This window comes from Colletotrichum karsti (assembly GCF_011947395.1).
Source record: "Colletotrichum karsti strain CkLH20 chromosome Unknown Scaffold4, whole genome shotgun sequence".
NCBI lineage: Eukaryota > Fungi > Ascomycota > Sordariomycetes > Glomerellales > Glomerellaceae > Colletotrichum > Colletotrichum karsti.
In genome coordinates this window covers 312,246-335,597 of record NW_024065904.1, presented here as the reverse complement: position 1 = coordinate 335,597, position 23,352 = coordinate 312,246, and the positions used below count along the sequence as shown (strand labels likewise).

At 56.8% G+C, this 23,352-nt stretch overlaps 7 protein-coding genes across 7 annotated transcripts; 2 read left to right on the top strand and 5 right to left on the bottom strand.

The window, feature by feature from the left end:
- Window positions 1–259: 259 nt before the first annotated feature.
- Window positions 260–736, bottom strand: CkaCkLH20_01642 (cerato-platanin; the record flags this gene model as incomplete). Its single annotated transcript, XM_038884361.1, has 2 exons — window positions 260–445; window positions 506–736. 2 exons carry the CDS (start codon window positions 734–736, stop codon window positions 260–262), a joined length of 417 nt encoding a protein of 138 aa, XP_038750061.1.
- Window positions 737–3,784: 3,048 nt separating this feature from the next.
- Window positions 3,785–4,974, top strand: CkaCkLH20_01641 (homoserine kinase; the record flags this gene model as incomplete). The annotated part of the gene is made up of 3 exons (XM_038884360.1): window positions 3,785–4,214; window positions 4,263–4,561; window positions 4,624–4,974. 3 exons carry the CDS (start codon window positions 3,785–3,787, stop codon window positions 4,972–4,974), a joined length of 1,080 nt encoding a protein of 359 aa, XP_038750060.1.
- Window positions 4,975–7,364: 2,390 nt separating this feature from the next.
- Window positions 7,365–7,673, bottom strand: CkaCkLH20_01640 (uncharacterized protein; the record flags this gene model as incomplete). Its single annotated transcript, XM_038884359.1, has 1 exon — window positions 7,365–7,673. One exon carries the CDS (start codon window positions 7,671–7,673, stop codon window positions 7,365–7,367), a length of 309 nt encoding a protein of 102 aa, XP_038750059.1.
- A 5,188-nt stretch (window positions 7,674–12,861) lies between these two features.
- CkaCkLH20_01639 (uncharacterized protein) lies at window positions 12,862–13,586 on the top strand (the record flags this gene model as incomplete). The annotated part of the gene is made up of 2 exons (XM_038884358.1): window positions 12,862–13,032; window positions 13,104–13,586. 2 exons carry the CDS (start codon window positions 12,862–12,864, stop codon window positions 13,584–13,586), a joined length of 654 nt encoding a protein of 217 aa, XP_038750058.1.
- Window positions 13,587–14,199: 613 nt separating this feature from the next.
- On the bottom strand, window positions 14,200–15,399 carry CkaCkLH20_01638 (uncharacterized protein; the record flags this gene model as incomplete). The annotated part of the gene is made up of 3 exons (XM_038884357.1): window positions 14,200–14,557; window positions 14,614–15,065; window positions 15,133–15,399. 3 exons carry the CDS (start codon window positions 15,397–15,399, stop codon window positions 14,200–14,202), a joined length of 1,077 nt encoding a protein of 358 aa, XP_038750057.1.
- A 1,427-nt stretch (window positions 15,400–16,826) lies between these two features.
- CkaCkLH20_01637 (uncharacterized protein) lies at window positions 16,827–18,221 on the bottom strand (the record flags this gene model as incomplete). Its single annotated transcript, XM_038884356.1, has 2 exons — window positions 16,827–17,556; window positions 17,617–18,221. 2 exons carry the CDS (start codon window positions 18,219–18,221, stop codon window positions 16,827–16,829), a joined length of 1,335 nt encoding a protein of 444 aa, XP_038750056.1.
- A 2,931-nt stretch (window positions 18,222–21,152) lies between these two features.
- CkaCkLH20_01636 (GPI anchored protein) lies at window positions 21,153–22,356 on the bottom strand (the record flags this gene model as incomplete). Its single annotated transcript, XM_038884355.1, has 3 exons — window positions 21,153–21,872; window positions 21,926–22,150; window positions 22,204–22,356. The coding sequence occupies 3 exons, from the start codon at window positions 22,354–22,356 to the stop codon at window positions 21,153–21,155; spliced, it is 1,098 nt and encodes a 365-aa protein (XP_038750055.1).
- Between the last annotated feature and the right edge of the window lie 996 nt (window positions 22,357–23,352).

Below are 23,352 nucleotides of genomic sequence, written 5' to 3'. Positions count from 1 at the left end.
CGCTTTGATGCAACTAAGTTGGATCGAGTGGAAGAGGCGTTTGTCACCAGCAAGCAGGACAAAAGATATACGAGGCAACATTGCCATGTCTCATTATGTTTTATTATGTCCTAAGGAATGTATCGTGATATGCTTATGCCAAATGATTGAAGAGCGCCGAATCCATGCAAATGTCGAGTTTCCCCCTCGATTACCACACTCATTATGCCAATTAACGCTTTAATGTCGTAAAAGTAAAAAACCCCGAGGTCGTCGTCGCTTACAGACCGCAGGCGCTGAGAGCGACCTGGGTGGCCTGGGCGTCGATGCGGCCGAGCTGGTTGGCCTGGCCGTTGGTGAGGTCGTTCATGGCGCCGAGGGCGAGGTTGAAGCCGGAGCCGGCGTGGTCGACGGCGAGGACGTTGATGCTCTTGCCGTTGTAGGTGAGCTGCCAGCAGGTGCCGCACTGCGTTCTTGTTGTTAGAAGGGGATCGTGAAGAGGGAGGAGGAGGGCAAGTAGACTCACGTTGGGGGAGTTCCAGCCGGCGATGGCGTCGGCGCCGCCGATGTAGGGGAATCTGGCGACCTGGCCCTGGTTTTGCCAGCCGTACTTGGTGATGAGGCCGTTGGCGCCGTCGGAGCAGGAGACGGCGGTCAGGGAGCGGGAGCCGTCGTCGTAGCCGGTGTCGAAGGAGACGGAGACGGCCGCGGCGGCGGCGACGGAGGAGAGGACGGTGAGGAGGTTGGAGAACTGCATTTTGGCTGTTGTAGGTGGGTTGGTTTTTGGAGGTGGAGTTGTGTGGATGAGGCTCGAGAGCTGGGTTTGTGAAGATGAGATTGGTAGTTGAGGAGGCTGGAGAAGAAACTTGATGAGGATGAGGAACAAAACAGTCGAATGATGGAAATACTCGTCCGTCTTTATAGAATCTCGAAGACTGCGAGATCCATCCATCAGCCTCCTCCTCCTCCCCCTCCCTCGCTTCCACAGCCCCATAACTGCAGAAGCTACCTCACGGATCCAGCTCCATCACCAGACCGAGCCCGAGGCGGAGAGACGAATCCCAAGAGGGCGAACCATGACGTTGTGGTCTCTCCGGCCGCAATAGCGTCATGTCGTGACATGGAAGCGGCACAAGACCCTTGCTACCGAAGGCTTGGCGGGACTCCATGCCGCATGTCACATCGTATGGGACGACTGCCGGAGGGGGCAAGTAGCTTAGGAGCCTAAGCTTCCCCAGGGTTCCGTCACTTCGTATTGAAGGTGCGATGCTACGCTGGCAGCGGCGGGCTAAGGTGAGGTAAAGGTGAGGAAAAGCGCCGATCACAGATCTGGGATGTTTTTGTTGTTGGTTTGTGGGGAAAGACTAGAGAGGGGGACCCGCAAGATAGGAGCAGTAAGCCGAGGATTTTCTCTCTCTCTGCGTGCTTCTACGGATATTCCTCGTATTCAAACTGCCCAAGCTGCGGCGGATGGCTGTCATCCCGTCTGTTTTTAGCATCCATCAACACCGGCTAAGATCAGTCGAGGTTAGTTGCCAAAGTGGGCTGCCCGTCCGTTGGTTCGATGCGACTTTCTGATGCCCCATTTGCCAGCCTCCCCCGGCTGCTGTTGATTGATGGTGGGACATCAACCGATTTTCAACATCACCTGCACGGGAATCCTTTTTCGAGTCAGGGTCTTGTTTCTTTTCGGGCTGTCTGTCGATCTCTCGTTGACGGATAGAGATGCTCCCAGCTTTTTACCTTTCTGCCGCCTCGAACGACTTTCTTCGGAGCTTCCGCATGAATACCTTACTCGCCTTAAACAATTGTTTTGCTCCACAGAAAGCCGGAGCGGGACGCAACGTCAGGTGGTCTCGGAATACCTCGTGTTGCGCCTAGGGCCCCAGGGACGGTTTCTTCGCCAACGCATGCGTTGGATGCGACCTCGCCGGGTTTTGTTAGGCTCGAAATCTTCCATGTTGTCTCCAAGTGGTCTGCTCGGAAGGATGAGGCGTAAATGTTCCCAATATTGTGGACGGGAATAAAAAAAAACAAAGCAGGACTAAGCGTCGTGGGCTTACGGTTGTGGCGGACGTTGACAGACGTACCTCACCTAAAGCCGAGCCCCAATGATGCTGCCAGAAGCATGCCGCTGCATGACCACAACATGGGCATGACACCAATCAGACGCCGTCGCAAAAAAAGGCGATGGATTAGCTCCGCGCGACGGCGAGAAGGACACCTGGTGAAGGCAACAGGCTCGCTTTACGCTGGCCTCAGTCGAGCAACGTTACAAGCGCGCAAGCGCGGTGATCGACGCGCCGGGTCTTACTCTTCGACTTCCTCTGCGGGTGATTGAGAAAACTCCGTGTTCCCTCCTCCCCCTCCTCCGCGGTAAGCCCGACGCGAGGGAGCCCTAGCGCGGCCTCAGCCTCCAAAAAAAGTCGTGATGTTTTTTTTTCTTACTGCTGAGAATAGCTAGCTACTCGGGGACGTCGGCCGCAGAGGTTGTTGTGGCACCTGCGAGATCAGCTCCGGTCGCGTCCGTCGGTATGCAGTTCCGTGGTTTCCACAACCTTCTTCTCCATCGAACCGCCCTGCCGACGGGCACTGTTTGATGGGTCGGTGGAGCTCGCGGTTGGCTCGGCAGAAACACGAGGTCTTGTCGTTTGTCTCTCCGCTTGCTTTTCGCTGTTTCCGGTAGACCACGTAGAAATCGTGGAGGCGGTGAATCAGCCATCGCATCCCTCCGGAAACTCATCGGGTTCCGGCGGAGACGAGATCTGATGGGCGATTTGGGACGGCTGGCCATCAGAAAGAGGTTGTTTCTTGGACGATCCGAGGCGCAGCGGACGTGGGAAGCCGAGAAGATGCTGGGGGATCGTATCAATAGCTCCGGGTTTAACGTCGAAACCCGACCGAGTACGAGCTCGCTCGAGAGCGGCATCAATATAAAAAGGCGGAGATGCGAGTTGACTTGATGTCAGTTCAAGGGAGAATATATCAATGTGACGTCCAGATAGTGAAGCGGGTTCACGCCGATCGTCGAGATACAGCGTGGGACCTCGGACGAGTGTGAGATAAGAATCGAGGGCGTTGAGGGGACGGCTTCAAAGATCGACGGTGGTCTGTGATATCCACGTCCATCGTGAGATGAAGTGCATAGAGTGCCCCAGCCAGCATTTCGATTCCTTCATTGACTCTGCAGCGTAGTTCGGTGCTGCCATTTTTGATGAGAAGCTGTGAGTGGAGGTCCTTTCGCAGTTTGGACGCTTGGGCCCTGCCAATTGTTCATCTCTCCTCATAGAGTATGCGATTGCATGAGATGAAGTCGACAGAGACGATTGTCATTGGCAAACAGTAAGGAGAATTCCAAACTCTAGCAACAGAGAGAAAAGATGGCGTGATGTGATGAGACAGCCGCAGACGAGACGGGAACGATAAGATAAGAGTTCCGTATCCGTAAATCAGGGCGAATTGGCCAATGAAAAGCAGCCAGAAGCACCCCGCACTCAACGATAGGGCTTCACCCCGCCAAAAGCTGCCGCTGAGACGCTGAGACAGCCGTCGCGTTCCCTCCGTCATCGGGGCCTCTCAAATTTTTTGAGTCACGAACGACAGAATAGACGCGATTCGACGTTCATTTCATACAGCGACGGGAAAGACCGAGACGGCATTGCCTCACCGAAATATCTCACTTCCCTCAATCGAATTGTCGCCAGGCACTTGTAAGGTGCACCAATTAGAAGGGGACCAGGTCGACTCATCTCCTCACTCCTCACCTCCTCACTCACCCCTCCTCAACTTACACCGCCTGCCCGTCATGACCAAGGAGACTTTCGTGATCAAGACGCCCTCGTCGTCCGCCAACATCGGCCCGGGCTTCGACGTCATCGGCCTCGCCCTCTCCATCTACCTCGAGCTGCACGTCACCATCGACCGCTCCGTCCAGACCTCCTCCGAGCCCCTAAACTGCCGCATCACCTACGAGGGCCAGGGCGAGGGCACCGCCGACATCAGCCTCGACCCCTCCGTGAACCTCATCACCCGCGTCGCCCTCTACGTCCTGCGCTGCCACGGCCAGCGCATGTTCCCCGTCGAGACCCATGTCCACATCAAGAACCCCATCCCCCTCGGCCGCGGCCTGGGCAGCTCCGGTTCCGCCGTCGTCGCCGGCGTCATGCTCGGCAAGGAGGTCGGCCACCTGGACCACCTCAGCCTCGACAGGTTATTCGACTTTTGTCTCATGATTGGTGAGTAGCTGACACTCTGCCATGTGAGCCGTCACTGACATCTGACAGAGAGACACCCCGACAACGTCGGCGCCTCGCTGTACGGCGGCTTCGTCGGCACCTACCTCCGCCCCCTGAAGCCCGAGGACGTCCAGCGCATCGAGATCCCGCTCAGCGAGGTCCTCCCGGCCCCGGCCGGCGGCGTCGACACCGGCGAGACCCCGCCGGAGCCGCCCCACGGCATCGGCCACCACATCAAGTTCCCCTGGGCCAAGGAGATCAAGGCCATCGCCATCATCCCCGACTTCCAGGTCCCCACACATCTCGCCCGCGAGGTCCTGCCGCCTCACTACACACGACCCGACGTCGTACGTCCCTACCCGAATCTCTTCTGCTGCTGCACCGGTGCTCCTGGCTGACACATAACTAGACCTTCAACATGCAGAGAATAGCCCTCCTCCCCGTCGCTCTCGGCACCTCCCCGCCGGATCCTGAGCTCATCCACCTCGCCATGCAGGACAAGATCCACCAGCCGTACCGCCAGACCCTGATCCCCGGCCTGAGCCAGATCGTCGAGAGCATGTCCCCCAGCACGCAGCCGGGCTTCCTCGGCGTGTGCCTCTCCGGCGCCGGCCCCACCATCCTCGCCCTCGCCACGAGCAACTTTGAGGAGATCGCCGACAAAATCATCAAGATCCTCCAGGAGAACAACTCGAATAAGAACGTCGGCTGCCAATGGAAGATCTTGGAGCCGGCCGAGGGCACGCAGGTCATCAGGTAGGGGCGAGTTAGCTTAGGTGTATTGGAAATACAGATGAAATTCAGGCTTCAAAAGAGATGAAGAGAACAAAGAATAGACGAGTCTTGATACCCACCGAACGGGAAGGAGTCCGGATCTGTCAGGCTAAACTTCATAGCCTTGGTATATGTCTCATCGTTGCTCTGAAATCCTTCCTGTTCCGCCGAGTTGCTCATCTATCTTGACTGCTATATCCCACAGTGCAGCAGTGCTGTTTACAAGAGCATTGTCCGTTTTCACGAGAGCGTCGCCCAGGGCCCAGAAATAGGTATCCTGGCATCCATGACATCGAACACCTCGCTATCGGAGCAGCCAGGCAAGACTATCATTTATCCTGAGGTATTCTGACTTCATCAGACGGCCTTGCACCACCTACCCGAATCAACAACAACAATCAAGGGCAGAAGATCGTGGACGACAACTTTCATATCTGCCGCTCAGTAGCCAATCATACAGAAATAACGTGAAAAGCCTCCAAGATCATTATGTTTCTAGGCGACCATGGCCACGATGCAAGATTTTGCCTCCTCAAGAGGTGATGGCAAAGAACGTACCTGCCTAGGCAGAAGGGTCGGACGGTCCCACTTTGAAAAGGCATAGGTATCAAGAACGTGAATTCTCCTCGACGACTTCCACGATTTCTTCCCTTCTCTAAGTACGCAAGCCCTCAGCTTCCTCAGCTGTTTAGGCATCTCTTCAAAGCCGTAAGTACATTCTTCTCTTCTGCCGCTCTTCACTCCCCTTCCACATGATTCAATTTCCTCTACTATTCGCAGTTTCCACGCAAGCCCATCACTCGAGCCTTTGAGATGTGCCGTGAGCGTTCTAATGTCCTTTCTTGGGTGTATGATCCAATTTGGGGTCTCTCGATGCAGTGTCTGATGTTTGATTATTCTGGATCAATTGCTGACCTCTACTACAGATTCGATGTTCGCGGTACGGAAATAAAGAGCTCGACTGCCGAGGGAAAGAGCCGTGTTGGATGTCAGGTCCTGCCGATTTGAGCTGGGTGAACTTCTCGTTCAAAATGTTACAACACTGATCCGGAAGGAGCAGAACTTTCTTTTTATGCATGATCTAAACTTTGTTAAATACAACACATAATTACTCTGAACCTCTTGGAGAGATGTTACATGGTTTTGAAAGACACGAGGCACGGATGACATGCAATAATGATCCTGCTAAGTCTCTTTTCGACATACTCGAACTTTCGCCTGCCTCAACCGGATACTCCAGGACACTGCCTGATCGCTGTGCCGCAGTCAGCTTGATTTGGTTCGCAACTGCTGCACTCTGGAGGAGGCGATCCCGCTTCCCTCTCGTCACCACGCAATTTTCAACACCATCAATATGGCGATCTTGATTTCCCTGCCATCCCTTTCGAGGTTATCAGCCGAAACTCACGAACGCATCGCAAAGCTGACCAACAAGGGCCTAGACCACTCCGAACGACGGCCCAGTTATCATTAGATCAACCTCCAGATTGTCCTCCCTGAAATCGAGCACAAACACTTTCAAAAAAGATCCAGCGCACCAGCGACAGGCGCTGCAGAAAACACCGTTTTGTACAACAGCCCCATCCACGATTTCTTCATCGTTCTCTCGACCAGACCCTATGACAACGGTACCAAATCTGGCCATCAGCGCCACCGCGTCGCCCACGAACGTGAAGATGGAAGAGATATGCGGGACTAGACATCCCCAGAGCGATCGCCGCTTCCTCGTCTACGAAACCCGCTTCGGAACCAGCACAGTCAGCATCGATGCCCCACGCGGGAGGCTTCCGGAGGTCGCGTGCGTGTCCGAGTCCTTTCTCTTTCGAAGGCAACTACCGGCCGCCCGTTCAGCCCAGACGCCTCCGCCGTCGTGGTCGTGGTCGTCCTCGTGGCCATGAAGATGGTGTAGGACTTCCTAACGCCGCCGGCCCGCGTGACCTACGACCGCCGCTTGGCGTGACAATCTGATCTCAGCACGTTCGAGCGGCTCTCGGCGCCGCGCTGGCGAACACCACGTTTCCGAGGCTAACGAAGTTGGAGATCATCGTCTCCGAGAACAACGACCTAGCGAACGAAAGTCTTTGAGTCAGCACGCATGATGGGTACGGGAAAAGGGGAAGGAGGCTCCCTCGGCGGGTGCTACAGCTTCCCACGCTCGAGAGGCTGCGTCTAGGACGTCTTTTGGTCCTGACGTCCGCGGTGTTCGGCGACCTGCTGCTGCGCTGCCCCGGCCTCTGAGGGCTCCAGATTGACCTGTCCGTGACGACCGCGGATGGAGGATGACTCCACACGGGCGACTTCGACGATCTTCCAAGTATGACGGTTGAGAATACGGGGGCCTGAACTCGATTCTGCGGACTCTGACGCCTCTGACTTCTACCCCGTCATGGGGGCGAGGGAGGCCGAGGATGATGTTCCGGAACTGGCGTTTCGCGAGACGTCCGTCGACGCGACGTTCGTGCCCTTGATCTCCTCCATCGCCACGGCGGTTGCTGGGATGCCGGAGCAGCGTAGGCTGCTGGTGGTTCTCGGGAATTCGGTAAACTGGCCGCTCGCGCCGTTGGATATCATGTATCTCGCGCTAGGGCGGACGGATCTGGAGTCGTCGCCCGAGACGATTCCTGAGAGTGCGAGGGCTTTCAGGGGAGAGGACCTGCAACGGCCACGGTGGTGGATGATGGGCATCGATGACTTCGACAAGTCCTGGAGATATGTTGCGATGGAGCATTCAGGGGCGAGTCTGATGGGGTGTTTCCAGTTCTTCGCAAATCCGTGATTCAGGACTGTACGTGGACGACGAACCTGACGGCAGGGAGATAGTACATCTCGGCCTCGGTCTCCGGTATGGGCGAGACGAACGCCGAGGGTTACCTACGAGAAAGGGACGACCATCGAACGGCAAACCCTTAACCGAGTACCCTTACAGCATCCAAGTGGTTCACGTCAAGGGGATGTCAAACAAATTGCCTCCAAAACCCAGATCCGGCAGCTTCGTCAGGCAAAAAACCCACACGTCGGGGCCAGTGGATGTCGTCAACGCACAACGGGACAAAAGCCGGAGCCGGTTTCCTTCCCCCCCTTCCCCAGGGACCGGGGCTCCTCTAACATGGCACCGGCGGCGGAGATGTCTTCGGAGACCGAGCTCGCCGTTTGGTATTGGTGATTTTCGCGCCTCGGATTCGGTTCACAGATGGTACGATCGAACTCCGAACATCACATCGGTGACGAATCTTGCTTTCGAGGACCAGGAGGTGTTTCTCGATCACCCACGAACTCCACCTCCGATCTGTGGTCGCCGTTTTCACTCATCGTCTTGTCTCTCGCGTGGGCGGGGTGAAGGCTTTGATTGGGCCGTTGGGTATGAGGCGTTTGTGTGACGAATGTCGAAGGGAGGATGTTGCCGTCGATGGTGTAACCAACGATGCCCCCCCCGAATACAGGGCCGGCCCGTCTCACGCCCCTCCACGATCATAACCCACGCGCGAGCTTACGAATCCAATGATTTCGGGGGTGATACGGATTACAGATCATGACCCTGCAGCAGCCCTCTTCGGTGTTTGATATCCCCAGAGGCGTGTAGGGAGTCCAATGATAGCTACCTGAGGCTTTGGATAAGCGGTGAGGCGGCGTAATCGACAGCTTCTCATTCGCCTCACACTCGAATCCGCGCCTTTGGTTGCCAGTCACGCATTCCTCGGGTCCTAATCTCAAACAGCCCGGATGGGATATTGCTTTTTACAGAGCTCCCCTTATCTCCATCTCGCATGTACATGCCTTCTTGGAGACACACATTGCATTCGCATACAGTATGCATGCACATGAAGGCAAATTAGATTGCCCAACTCTGGAGCGCCTCCTCAATCGCCCATCGACACCATGTTTACGCATATGGCATCGAGGGTCTGGGCCGGACGCAGGCGAGGCGTCTGCCAGAATCAGCCACCCGGGTTCAGCTACGTTGTCAATGTCTCCTAATAGAAGTCGCTCGTGGGTTCGGACGGGCCCTGCGTCTTCCTGCCAGCCACGACGAGCGACCGACATCCCGCTCCATCGGCAGGGCTGCCCACCACCACCCCGTCCATACCTCGAACGTGTTACGGTGCGGTTTAATCCGCGGGAAAACCCCGACCATCGTGGCACGGCCTTGTCCCGAGCTAGGAATGCTAAAAATACTGGATGGGCGGCGTTTTCACGTCGTGTAATTTTCTTTCGGGATCTGTCGTGCTCTCCTCGCACAGACTCGCTTTGGCGTCTTTCCCGTTCCCAGGCGCTGGGAAAGTGTCCGAAGCTGGGAAACTGCCCGAAGCATACCCCCACGGCCACGGACGGTTTGAACTTCGGCGGGAATCTCTCTCTCTCTTGCGTGCTGCGTGCTGCGTCGCGCGGGTATCAGGACGGGTTGAGGCCCTCTTTCGGGCGGCGCTTCATCCTTTCGTCGTCACCGGTGCCATGGTTCCCCAACGTTTTGTGGCCCTGATGTTTCCATGAGGTAAGATAACGCCGAGTTTCGAGGAGCTGGACAGCGACGACGAGACGCCGTCCGAAGTGTAGCCTGCATAAGACCCCTCGGTGAATAGGGAGGGCGATGGATGGGTGACAACAGAGAGAGGAATGCCGTTTACTCCGAGAAAAGTGCGGCCAGTGTAACCGTCGTGGAGGCGCGCTTACGTGCTGGTATGCTAGCTATAGCGACGGCGCGGTCGATGTGTGTCTCGAGTCGTTGTCGGAACGGTACTCCCGTGGTGTCGACTCGAGTCGTCAGTCGAGAGAGTCTGGGTGGAGAGGGCGAACAGGAGGGATTCCCGTTCGAGTTCCCAACGATCTGGCCATGCGCCGATCGTCCAGGCGTGTGTGGCCAATCAGGCGGGACGCAATTCAAGAATGATTCGACGAACGGCAGCGAGCCCCAGACACCAACCCCCAAGCGGTGAGGAAGCTCAGCTCCAGCTCCAGCCCCAGTTCCAGCTTGTACCTCGACCGACACGGGACCCTGTCGCTTCGCCCTGTCCGCCAGCCTGCCAAAAGTGGTTTTATGGTTTATCGGTTGGCAAACAAGGTAATCTCCAGCGTCTGGGGACCTTGTTTCTGTTTGCCTCGAGATCCAGAGATGATGGGTGTCGTGGCAGTTCATTGCGACGCCCTTCCAGAACATGTCAGTGTCAATGTCAAAGTACTTCCTTCGTACGGATACATGCGTGGCAGACAGGAACGGGAACCCCATCGAGGCATGCCCAGCCGACGGGGGCGAGCGATCATGGGGTCGCAGGCGGCGCAGGGAGCTTGAATGCTAGCGCCCAGCATGTCTTGGATGGGCAGGGGGAGCATCTGCCTTTCTCAGACATTTTGGTTCTGGCGAAGGGGGATTGATTCCAGGGCGAGTCGCTATTGAAAGTGTCGCCCGTCTGGCTGCTAAGTTGGCACCAGACACACTGGGACGAGGGATGGTGACGAACAGAAGAGGACGGGCTGTGAGCCGCCAATGCGCGTCTCGGTCAACAATCTTCAAGTGACAGACCAGGCGACCAGGCGCGCCTTAGCACCTCGGATAGTAGGCGTGTTGCGTGTCGTGGGTGAGGTGAGGTGAGCTCAGTAGTGCGCAAGTTGGAACCCAAAAAAGCTGTGAGAAGGAGGAAGATGGAAGAGGATGGAGGACAGAAAAAGTGTGGTGGAGACGGGAAGCAGGGCGCATGTACCGGACCCGCAACGGTGGCCCAAGCTCCTCAACGTCTCGAAGCTTTTTTTTGCTTTCTCCCGTCGTCAGTTCCCTGTCGGTGACATTACTTACCTCCACCGTATTTTTGTTCCTGCTCGCCTCGACTTCCCCCGGCCGGAGCTGTCAGTTCAACCTTGGAAGTTGCTGGAGATTGGAGTCGTCCAGCGAAGAACGGTCTGCACAGCCTCTGAAGCCTCAGCTCAACAAGCATAGGACATCCCTGAGATCACCAAGAAGACGACCGAGAATAGCAAACGACCACGTACACTTGCTCATGCAATTATCAGGGGCCGATCCCGGCTACCGTTTGCTCATCTGCCAGAGTCACCAAGTCACGTACGGATACGGATACCGTCGAAGAAGTCACTTTCTGTTGAGGGTCTCGTTTGCCCGTTTCTTATCGCTGACCACGACCGACAGACGCTGGAATGTCTCTGTCTGATGTTCGCTGTTGTCTCTCGGCCGCCCGTCCGTCCATGTCAGCAATGGCTGGCTATCTCTCATTTTTCACGATTGATAATCTGAGAATGGCAGAAGAACAGCCAATCTGACACCGGCAGGCCACCCGGTTTGCAGGCAGTTGGCAGCACTAAATTAGACTCAGCACACTTGCGGTCTCTCTCTCACCCTCAGATGGTTGTCATTACTCGTCCGTCACTCACACACACACACCCGCTATGACAACGCAGGCACTAAATCCCGCCTTGGCAGGGTCACACTCAGGAAGAGTGCTTCAACCCCAGCCCGTGTCCCGACCGACCTGACGGTCCTGACCTTGGCCTGACACCTGAGTCCTGAGTCCTGAGTCCTGAGTCCTGACAACTCTTGCCTGACCGCTGGTTTTTCACAGTGAGAGATCAACACCGCCAAATCTGTTTCTCGTCCCCACCAAACTCAGACTCTCGGTGCTGCAACCGGAAACCGTTCCATCTGTATTCTTCAATTGCGAGATGCAGAGAATCAAGCAACGGAAGACACAGAGTCGGTCCACGTCCCAAGCCGCGCGAATCCAGATCCAGGATAACAGCATGGCGGTCGCGGCAATGCCATGCCATGCCACCAGAAACCAGAACCGCACCATTCCCCTCCCGTCCTCAGCTCACGCGCCCGCATCGATCGGGCGTTTTCTGTTTCTAACTCTGTCAACTCTCTCTTTGAGTGCCACCTTTTTACTAACAGTTACTTTTAGATCGAGTGACATAGTAAACTGCTCGCCAGCTGTTCGCCAGTAAAGTAGCCACAGCAGCCATCGACTCTATTCGAGTTCAAACAAATTGCATTCGGGCGGACTATCCGTACTCGATACTCACTTTCTTCGTGCGGATACATTTTGTAGAGCATAACACACGACTCCAGATGGCGTGCATTAACAAGAATGTACATCACCACCGCCGACACGTACATCCCCCACCGACCAAGGAAAAGTCCCCTGCTGATCTGATTGGATCCTCCCCCAACAATTACAGGGCTCTTGAGCTACCGCTGTAAGATGGCCCTTCAGATTTCTAATGCTGGGCAGGGGTGTCTTGTAGCTGAGGTACCTCACCTCACCCACTCCCGGCACCTCACCCGGCCGCCGTCGCCGGACCTCCGGGTACATCCACCTCCTCTCGCTCAACCACCCGCACCCAAGTATCCTCCCCCCGTCTCAGCAATGTATCTCTTCGACTACTCCAACTGCCCGCCTCGAGTTTCTACCAAGTAGCTCTACTTTGCCGGGACACCCTTAAACACACATTCTTACCAACTGGAACTCACTGGCGCCGCTGCTATTGCTGCGACTCCCCGTTCCCATCTCATCCCGTCCCATCCATCCACTCCGTCCACATCTCATCGTGCCCCCATCCCATCCAAGTTCCAGCCCAGGGGTGTGTGCGACTGAGAGCTGCGGTGTGTCTGTCGTTGCGTGTGTGTGTGCCTATGCGTGTGCCAGTTCCATCAGTGTGAAGCTCTACCTCCTCCCTCCGTGCGTATATCTGCCGTGCAACTCCCCCTCTCCTCACTCAGTACCTCCATCCTCCCGCCGTCAAACCTACTCTCTCATCCATCCGTCCGCGTCCATCTACATCTTCGCACATATCGAAGACCAACGTTCGTCGACTTCGTAACAAACCACCGGCAGATTCCGGTAATCAGCTACCTACATACACACACATCACAATGTCGCGCATCACCGCCCCCGTCGCGAAGCTCGCCCGCTCCATCAACTCGGCCGCAACCGCAACCCGCTCCTCCGGCCTCCTCGAGTCCCACTACAACGTCAACCAAGGCGCCGTCCTGATGCCAAAGTACGCGGAGCTCCTCAAGAACCGCACCGCATACGAGCACGACGTAAGTCCACCATCATCCTCATCCTCCTCCTCAAACAAGAGCCAGCACCGACTAACACGATGCCCTCAAAGTCCGCCCGCTCCCTCACAACAACCCACCGCCCAACCCCCCAACCCACAAGAACGTCCTCCTCCGCCCACCGCCAAATGCAGACCTTCTCCTCCTCCTCCGCCAACTCCTCATCACCCGCCATCGCCTCAATGGACTTCACCACCCTCCCCATGTCCTACGAGCCCGCCCCGCGCAACGAGTTCGCCGGCATGCGCATGCCCCTCCTCCCGGACTCCTTCACCACCAAGCACCAGTCCCTCTACGAGCAGACGACCACGGACCTCCCCCTCTCCAAGCCCGAGATCTCCATCATCGCCGCCAACCCGGATAACGTCACCACCGCCGCCGCCCTCACCGAGGTCGAGGGTTTTGGGGTGGACGGCGTCGAGCTGAAGTGGGCGCACGAGAGCGAGGCCGCCGCCGAGGACGCGCACCAGCCCGGCCTGAGGGATCTGTGGAAGGGTCTGGTCGACGACGTCGTCGGGAGGAAACCCGCCTACTAGGTGGTGAGAGCTGGAATAAAAAATTGGAGAGTGTGAGATGGTCACGATGTGAGAGTTTACAGAGCACAGCGGTTGGATTTGTTTCATTTGTCATCTTTGAGTTGCTTGCTTGGCAAGCCGACGCGACCGGTCTTTTGGATACATTGTTTTTTAATAGCACTTTCATGGGAGGGGGGAGACATCTAAGGGAGACAGATGGACATCACTGGGTACGAGAAGCATGATGAAAATTCTACGACTCAGAATTGGATCTTTCGCAGATCTAACAACACTCTTGCGCTTCCAGCTTTGACTATCGTTGTGTGTGTGTCGTGCTATGATTATTATGTAACTTTTGATTGCCAATTTGTGTGGTATCGCCCTGTGCCTAACACTCCATTGCGTGAAGTCTACCTAACGCGATTTTCAAAACGCTGCTCGCTGCCTGCCCGTCCGTCATACGTTGGCAGCGCGAAAATCCCTTGAACTCTTACAAATGCGCAGAGCAGAACGGCTCCGAGCTCTCGCGCCTTTCCCCAGAATATCCATCTAACCTGGCTTTCTCTATCGACCCACACATCCAGACGCAATCCTCCAAACATATTCATCGCTTCCATTCTCTACCCCTGCTCGTTCACCGCTTCTTCATGGTCGGACGCGGCTTGCACTCGTCCGCCTGGATCGGGTGAAGCATCACCTTGATGGGGTATTGCTGCGTGTTATGCTGGAAGCCCTTGGCCCAGTCGTAGCTGATGCCGTACGCGAAGATGGAGCCGTTCTTGTTGAACGTCGTGGCCGTGATGCTGCCGCCCACGTTGGGGTAGCCCTTGAGTCTGTGTTTGGCGTCCTTGTCCCAGAAGTGGAAGGTTCCGTCGGATCCGGCGGTGCTGAAGGTGCCGTGGACGGGGTGGAAGGAGATGTCGTTGACCGCGTATACGTTGGTGACGTTGTTCGAGGGAGGGTCGCGGTGGCACTTGAAAGAAAAGTTGGAGCTGTCCGCGGTGGTTAGTTTTGGTTTTCGGGTATGCGGGACTGAAGAAAGACGTACCTAGCATCCTTGTCCTCGACATACTGAATTGCGCAACGGCCCTCGATACTGCCAATAGCAAATCCGGCGCCGTCCGTAAAACAGCTCACGACACGCGTCTGCCACTTGAGGGGGCTCTGCAGCGTCTTGTAGAACTTGGTCGGGTTCTTGAGGTCCACGACGTTGATGTAGCGGTCGGCGGTGCCGATGACGAGGAGGTCGTTGCGGACGTCGATCGAGTAGACGCGCTCCTGGCAGGGCAGGGTCGCGGCCGGGGTGGGAGAGCGCATGTCCCAGTACTTGACGGACTTGTCCCAGGAGCCGGAGACGGCCATGTTGCCGTTGGCCGAGTCGAAGAAACGGACGCACTTGACCGGCTGGTCGTGCTCGCCGATCTTGATCGTCTGCTGGCTGCCCAGATCGCAGACCTTGACGGCCTTGTCGGCGCCACCAGACATGACTTTTGTGCCGTCCTAATGGGTTTGTTAGCCGCTGTGCCGTTTACGCGACACAAAGAGAAGACAATTCAAAGGGACGTACCTTGGAGAAGTCACAGTTCAGAACAGGGCCATCGTGCTCGTAGGCGTGTCTTCCCTCGCTGCTACCGTTTGCTGCAATCTCGTAAATCCTGACCTTCTTGTCCCAACTTGCAACGGCCAGGAAGTCGCTGGACTGGTTCTGGTTGGGTGAGAAGGCGAGGTCGGAAATGGAGTCCTCGGGAGGATTGTTGAGCGCGACGTCCTGCTTCAGGTCGCCGACCGTGTTGCTCGGTGTCGACGCGGCCGCGCTGCCAAAGAGGCCCGACATTGTGACGTTGGTTCGATGGGGAGGGATACAGGAGAGAAAGTTATTTCTTCGCGCGGTGGTGAGAGGTTGTCGAGTGTGGACCTGCAGTCGTGTCGAAGGGAGAGGAATTCGGGACGCAGGAGGTTTGTTGAGGTTGGCCTCACCTTCAAATAGCTGGCGGGTTGAGATCCAAAGGTGAGGTGAATCTTCCAAAGGTTCCAGCCCAGGCAAGAAGGCAGTCGCGATGCGAAAAGTGATACCGCCCTCCCATTGGCCGCAAAGCCCCAAGGCTGGGTGCCTGCCCGTCCACGGGTCTTTGTGCCTGGGTAGCTGCAATGCTAAAGCCACACGGGTTCCACTGAAGCCACGGCAGCCCCACCAATGATTTTTTTTTCCCCTTCGAACCGTATAAAAAAAATCTCGAACTCGCGTTTCTAGCTTTTTCTTTCTCTCCTTTCTTCCACAACCCTCCTCGTCCGACAAATCGCTATCGAAGCTTACAAACGGAGACGGCCTCAAAACCGTCTCGGCTCTTCGCGAGCCAGCCTCAGGCTTTGGGAGAAAGTCCCCGGACACACGTTACTTCTGCCCTTTCGGGGGTGGGAGCAGAAACGCCGCGGAAACGCGCCGCCATAGAAGCACAGCGGCTGACCTCCAAGACCTGCGCCCGGACGTAATGGCTCTCCCCCTCCGCCCTGCCCCGTCGCTACATCGCCGCGGTCCTCTGTACCCGTCTTGAGACCCCGTCTCCCGGGTTCCGGGCCCCCAATGGACGAAGATATGAGTCCGCGCCTGGGATCCGGGGATGGTGTGTTCTTGGTCGGGACGAGAGGGCCCTTTGATGACGGGGTGGCCGCGCGGGGAGGTCGCTTGCCGGGCGAATTCAAGGGTCGGTCGGAGGACCTTTCGTCGAGATCGAGAGTTATGCGATTGCTCGTCCTTTCGGGGACGGGATTACTCGATGGGGCTTATTCTTGGTGCGAGGAGGGCTCAAACCAACCTTTACGGATTCTTGTCTGGTCCGCCCAGGGCTAGACACCTACATTCTGGACTTCGTGGGAAGTCTCCCCGTCTATGATGCTCCCAAGGACCAGCGGGAAGCTGTTTTTCTAAGTTCGATGATGATCACCAATATAGAGTCAAGCACTGACGGTGAGAGGCCTTAGGGTCCGCCAATGTGACGACAAAAATATGCGTTATGGTATCTGATGAACTTTTTCTTTTTTCGTATCTTTGTATCGGTGGTTTGGATTAGTTGGTCTTTGTATCTCTGCTCCAGGTCATAGGTATATAGGTAGCAATAACAACATCAAAAAAATGTGGTATATGTGAAGTCCCGACGTCGAGTTCCTTCCCTGCGCCGACCTCTACCATGTCTCATAAAAGCCATCCCACAATAACTCCGTATAAAATGCAAGTCATACCAGACATGATCAGTATATCGTCCGTCACATTAGTCCACCAAGCACAACCTTGCCGATATTAGCAACTTCCGTCTTGATGTGCGCCCTGCTGCTGTCCTCGAACTCCTTGACGACGCCCTGCACAATGATCTTGCGCACCTTGGCGTCCGCCTTTGCGAACAGCTCCGCCACGGGGGCCGTCGTCTGACTCGGTGTGGGCACCAGCGTCAGCACCTTTGTGTACACGTCGATGAGCACCTCGCACAGCGTCGCAAAGGTCTCGAAAAAGTCCGGCTCGAAGGGAAGAGACGGCGTGAGGAGGTGTGTGTAGACCTCGCCGGGGAGCAGGTCGTTGTCGCTGGACGCGAATGACATGACGCTCGCGCTCGCGCTCGACGAGGATCCGATGCCTCCGGAGCTGCCGTCGTCGCCCGGGTAGCCGATGTCGTTGGCGCCGCTCGCGCTGCGCCGTGACTTGCCGCCCTGGCGACGGAACATCTGCGGCAGGCGCGCACGCGACAGTGAGCTCGTGGAGCTGCCGCCCTCGCCGTGAAGCTGTTGAAAGGATTCGAACTCTTGTAATAGGTTGTTGAGACTGCGGAGGAATTCGATGGGTGTGTTGGCGTACAGGTCGACGATGGTGGGGAGGGAGAGACCGAGGAGGAGGTAGTTTGTGGCGCGGCGGGCGAGTTTCCGTTGGTCAAAGGATGGCATTCGCTGGAGGTCGGGCTTGTCAAAGAGGATAGTGTTAAACCAGTACACGCGGCCCTCGTGGCTGTCGTATATCAGTTAGCATGCTAAGACATAATGAGAGAGACAGATGGAGAGCACATACGCCTTGCGGATGTAGTCCAAGGTGGATATCCTCTTGTTGGCAATCTCCTGCATCTGCATGTGCAGCACGACAGACTCGCTCGACTGCCACATGTTGGGATGCGTCGCCGAGGCCGGCGGAGGCTGTAGCCTGTCGGGGGCGAGGCTCGTCGAGCCGGTGTGCGAGCGGCTGAGCATCTTGGAGAAGCTGTCGGCGGAGGCGGGGCTTTGGATATTGTCGGCGTCGCGAGTGATCTTCGCAGCGGCGGCGAGGGCAAAGTCGGGAAGGGCGGGAGGTACGTTTCGGTCGGTGACTACGACATTGCCTCCTCCACCGGAGCTGGAGCTGTTGGCGCGTCGCTTCGAGGATTTGGAGGGGGAGCTGAAGGAGGGCTTGCGGCCAAAGGAGCTCTTGCGGTCTTTGGTCAAGACGTTGGGGCCGGCGGGATACTGTAGAGGCGGCGGGAAGAAGGGCGAGGGCTGCGGAGGTGGTTGCGACTGCGATTGCTGTGGCGGTTGTTGCTCTCCTGAGGAGGTGCCAGGACGGGACTTTGAGGAGGAAGAAAAGAAGGACGTCGAGAAGAAGGGTGCATTGGCAGTCGCGGGTGTTGCGCCGGATCGCTGCATATCTTTGAATTTGGATGGGGGCCTGGAGACCTCTGTCGTAAGGGAGGGAGGGCAGGCTGACGAGTGACGGGGTCCGTCAGGGAGAGAGAGCGGAGGGACCTCAGACCTCAGACCTTTGGACCAGACCAGGTTCAGGAGTCCGGCGAAGGAGGGCGGACGAGGGGCCGATTCGATCGGCGAAGGTGGTTATGCGTGAGTAGGGCGAGGCGGTATTGGTCGGGAGGTTTGATGAGGGTGGTGCCGGGCTTCGACGGATATGTCGACTCCAACTGTTTGCTTCCTTGCCCCCCTTGCACCGGCTGACTTTTTTTGGTGGTGGCAGATCTGATTTTCCCGCTGTAAGGTACGGCAACCCCCTTGCTTCGCACTATGACTTGCTTTCGGTGACTTGCTTTGCCTTTCCGACTTGTTCGTCCTCCGGTTGGTCGCAGTCGACGTCGACGCCACTTTTTTCCAGGTTTTGTGCTGGGCGAAGGAACACTCAATTGCCCCAAGGTTGCTGCAAGGTGGATGAACGATTGGGGGGAGGGGATCAGGTGTCGAGCCTGACGCAGAAGAATGACATCCGGCGGAGATGGGAAGGAGGAGGGGTTTGCTAAGATTAGCTCGAGACCCCTTGCTGCCCTTCTTGATGCAGCCTGCGGTTCAAACAAATTGGGGCTAATGGCTCGTGGACGCCCTGCAGGTTGGAGTTTAATAACGACTGGAGACTGTTGGATGTGTCGTCGCGTGGTCGATGAGGCAAAACCGGCGGAGAAAAAGCGCAAAGGCAAAGGGCGAGTCTCGATCGCTTGTTCCTGACGAGGTGCTGCGACGGAGGTTGATGCAGGTGGGCGGCAGGGCGCAGGAATTCGCCGGGGGTGCGGGTTTCTGACTGTTTATTTTGTTTTGCGTTTGCCCGGCTGATGGAGTCGCAGAAAAACGTGGGAAAGTGGACGCTTTAACACCCGATGAATTAATTATGCGGTGGTGGTCGTCGGACGTGGGTTTGGACGGGGGTGTTGTTTGGATCCTAGGTAGGCGAACCTGTCGTGTGTCGTGCGTGTGAGAGACGAAAAAAGAGCCAAGATGAAGTTGCAATTATATTTCCTTCCCTCCCTTGTTGTGGTGGGTTAGGTGTGTGTGTTTGTGTGTTGTTTTGACAGGGTCTTTATTACGCCCGGGACCTGCTGGTCGTACAGAGAGATTTGTCCGTTCGCGTCGACGTCGAGGGGTGACGGTGCTGAGGTGAGGTAGGTACGAAGAAAGAGAGAAAAAACCGTCGACGACGGCTTGAGCGAAGCGGTTGGGTGCTTCTGAGACCCTGTGGCTGGCCGGGGGTGGTTCGGAGCTTTATTATCAGGTCTCGATTTCGTCGCGGAATCGAAGCGCAAACGCTGATGCGAGAAGCGATCCTTTTTCGGTGCGTTCGGGTGCCGTGCTGTTGGTAACTGACTGGACGGGCCTTGGGCCGAACGGATTGGAGATTGGAAGAAGATTAAAAAAAATAAAAAGATCAAAGACGACGGGGAACACAATTGGCTTCGCACTGCGCGGGAAAACAACAAAACAACATCGCCAATTTAGCATCCCATCATCCCGAACACGGAGGCCCCGACCGCCCTCTCTAATACTCTAATACATCAGCTCCCACGGCCAATCGACTCAGTCCCAACCGCACCACCTGCTCGAGCCAGCTACGTTCATCCCTGCGATCCGGCAATCTTCACCGGTCGTGATCTTCCAAACCTTCACGTAATTCCAGCGCTGGAGCCTGGAGCGACCGGTTTGTTTTTGGGGCGGGAAATTCCCCCAGTCAGGGACACCCCATTCCGGACGTCTGAAGATCTTAAAATGGGACGCCCGATGCACCGAAAATTGGGATGGACAATGGCCCAGTTACGTGTTTCCCGGGCGGCCAGGCTCGCCGAGGAATTTTCGCTGCGAACGGCGTTTGCAGATTCCATGGAGGGCACCGCACCTGAGGCGTTTCCGATACTTTGTGTGCCCGTGTGTAAGTCGGTCGCACTTGGTCGCCTTCCTCTTCCAAGGTCTCTACGAGACCAGAAGAAAACAATGAAATCACTGACGGCCAATGGAAGCCTTCTGGGTCGATCTGCTCAGACATTCCATTCTTCCATCGTGCTAAGAGCTTCGCCTCTCCCTTCTTCCGGCGCTCCCTCGCTGAAAAAGTAGCGGTGCTAGTTGCTGTCTGAACCCATCGTGAAACTCATTCTCGTCCCAAACAAACATGACACCCACCACCGTCCATCACGACGCAGCCGACGATGAACATAAACACGCCAACCCCGGAGCTCTTAGCAGCATTCCCAACGCCCGAGCACTTTACGACCTCGTAAGTCACCAGACCCGCGCGCCGTCGACTCCGATCCACGAAGCTGCCCTTCCTCCAAAGAGTCCGCGCAGCGCCCAAAGCGCCGAGCTATACAGAGCACATGCCTCCTTTCCCCGTCTGGCTCTCTCTCTCTCTGTACTTCTTCCACGCCGATCCTGAAACATTCCAGAATGTCGAATACCACGTGGAGGCTCTGGTGCTCCGGCCCGGGATACCACCCTTTAATGTCACCTCCAGCCCACGCGACAATACGATTCTTGTCAGGGTGCCAATGTTGTCCAAGACCAGCCACCGTCTGCCGCCCAGGCAACTGCAATGGAGCTACGCTTCTTCAACGTCTGTCCGCGCAAGCTGGGAACGAGATTGGAATTCGACAGGTACCCTCACGTCATATCACTTCAGACTTGGTTGTGGCGAAGCCGTTTCTCCGAACGAGCTGGACGGTTTCCAACCTCACATAGTATCAACCCGTTGCTTCAGACGGCATTGGCGGCCATGCCCAGCGTTTTGAATATTCGTAATTGTTGATTATTTTCATTACATTAACACTAACAGAGATGCTGTCCCGCGTCATCCTCACGCCTCGTACGCGTCCTCTACATGGCCATGAGCGTGGCGGCCGGGAGGAGCGCCGTCGTAGCCGTCGAACACACGCACCCATCGGCGGCGTTGCTAGTCACCGGCGGGCTCGTGCAAGTCGGGTACGGCTCGTGGGCGGCAAAAGTCGGCTCCGGCTGCGGCTCGATGACCTCGGCCTTGACAAAGACGGGGATGACCTGGCCCGTCGACAGACGGAAGGCGCGGTGGTTGAGGGCCCTGAGCAGGCTGGTGATCTCGCCCGAGTGGCTGGTGATGCTGAGCCAGGTCTTGTCGTCGGTGCGGAAGACGTCGTCGAGGACGGCCTTGGAGCGCGCGTTCTGCGCCTCGGTCGTCTCGCTCTCGTTGCGGCGCCACAGCTCGTCGTACTCGGTGAAGCCCGCCTCGAACTCGAACGTGGGGAACATGTCCTCGATGTACGTCTTGTTGGAGCGCCAGTTGCATCGGTGCACCGTCATGCCCTCGCGGAAGCCCTCCTTGATGGTCGGCGTGAAGGGCCTGTCCTCGGGCAGAGGGATGTCGCCAAAGGTGATGTTGGCGGTGACCGTGCAGCGGGTCAGAGGGCTCGAGTAGTAGGACTCGAAGTAGGGCATCTTCTGCGTCTCATATCGGTCCTTGAAGTAGGCGTTCGCCTTGTACGCCTCTGCCTCGCCGGCCGGGGTCAAGAGAGGGTCGGCCCAGACGGCGGTGCCGTTGCCGTCCTGCTCGGCCCAGTAGCACTGCATCGTGTTAGTCAAGGTTCCCCGCGGAGACCCTGGTCGTCGTTACTCACGTTCCATGCGGGGGTGCCGTAGAAGGTCTCGGCAGCGTTGTGCCAGCCCTCGCCGTGGCGTCCCATGAAGAGCACCTTGTACGAGACGGTGTCGGTCTTGCGGCAGCCCGAGGTCAGGTACTGAACCCAGTGCTCGAAGCGCTGCCACTGGGTCTTGGTGCCGTTACGGTCGAAGTGCACGTCGGTCGGGTAGGTCCTGTTGAGCAGCCCAAAGTTGACCGAGGCCTGTCGCGTGTAAGCAGAGTGTGGGCGACAATCGGTTGTGGAGGTGGACTCACATAGTCGAAGCCCGTCGGGTTGGTGCTGTTGTCGTCCTGGAGGAAATATCCAGGAACCGACGTGTACTTGATGGTCTTGCCTTCAGCCTCTGGCCAGGCCGCGAGCGCGGCGGGCGCCAGAGCGAGGACTGTAGACAGAACCGAACCCTTCATCTTGCCGGGGAAGATTATCGACGGAATGCGCGAGAGCAATGGAGCTGGAGAGCAGCTACAAGACAGCGTCGCATGCGGGGAGAAAGCTCTGGATAAATAGCAGCGAGCTGCCAACCCGGCGACAACATCCCCGCCCGCGGTCGTAGTCCCCGGTTGTTTTCACGAACCATTGACGCGCCATGCCGGGGCAACTTGCCCAGAAGATACAGCGGCGCGGCTCAAGATCGATATTTCGTCCGGACTCCCAAGAAGATCCTGGCGGCCGGGGAGCTGGGAAATCAGAGTCGCGATGAGGGCGAAGAACGGAGATCCCTGGCCGGGGCCAATTGAGCGACAACTTGGTGCACGTGGGCTCACCGACGACCGGGTTCCTGACAGCGGATGGGACCCGACCACGTTTTCCGGGCGTTCGTTCCTGAGCGACGCATGGAGATGCCAATTAACTTTGGATGGGGTTCGCAAAGGTGATATGTGAGGCTCGTCCAGGAGAAGACAGTTATATTGCCTTGCGCTCCGCTCGAAGTTGGGGCTTTTCGGTGAAGATGCCTTTCGGAGTGCCAGACTGACGATTTGGTCACGGCATCGCCGATGGACAGAGCCTGCCCATGACTGAAGTTTTGACTGAAGTCGATTTATGAAAGAGCCTCTTCGATTCGATGCGTATATCAGCTGACCAGAATGCGCGGCAGAGGCGCGTAACAAGGTACCAAGATCTGGTCAGGAACATGTGCCAATCCGTCCATCTGATGTTTGCTATTGGTGACATCCAAAGAAAGAAAGGAAAAAACCGTTGGGACGGGACGGAAGCTGTCAGTGGACACCCACAATCACAGGGCAGATGTCACTGAGGTGGACATGTGAAGACCGCTGGAATCTGGAGAAAACCGCTGAGAAATGGCCCCGTGAGCGCCCACGGTGCCGTGGGATTGCGCCGGCCCGCCGCTGAACGCTCTACTGGTGGGTCTCGGCTATCCTTGGTGGCGCTGGAACTTCGCC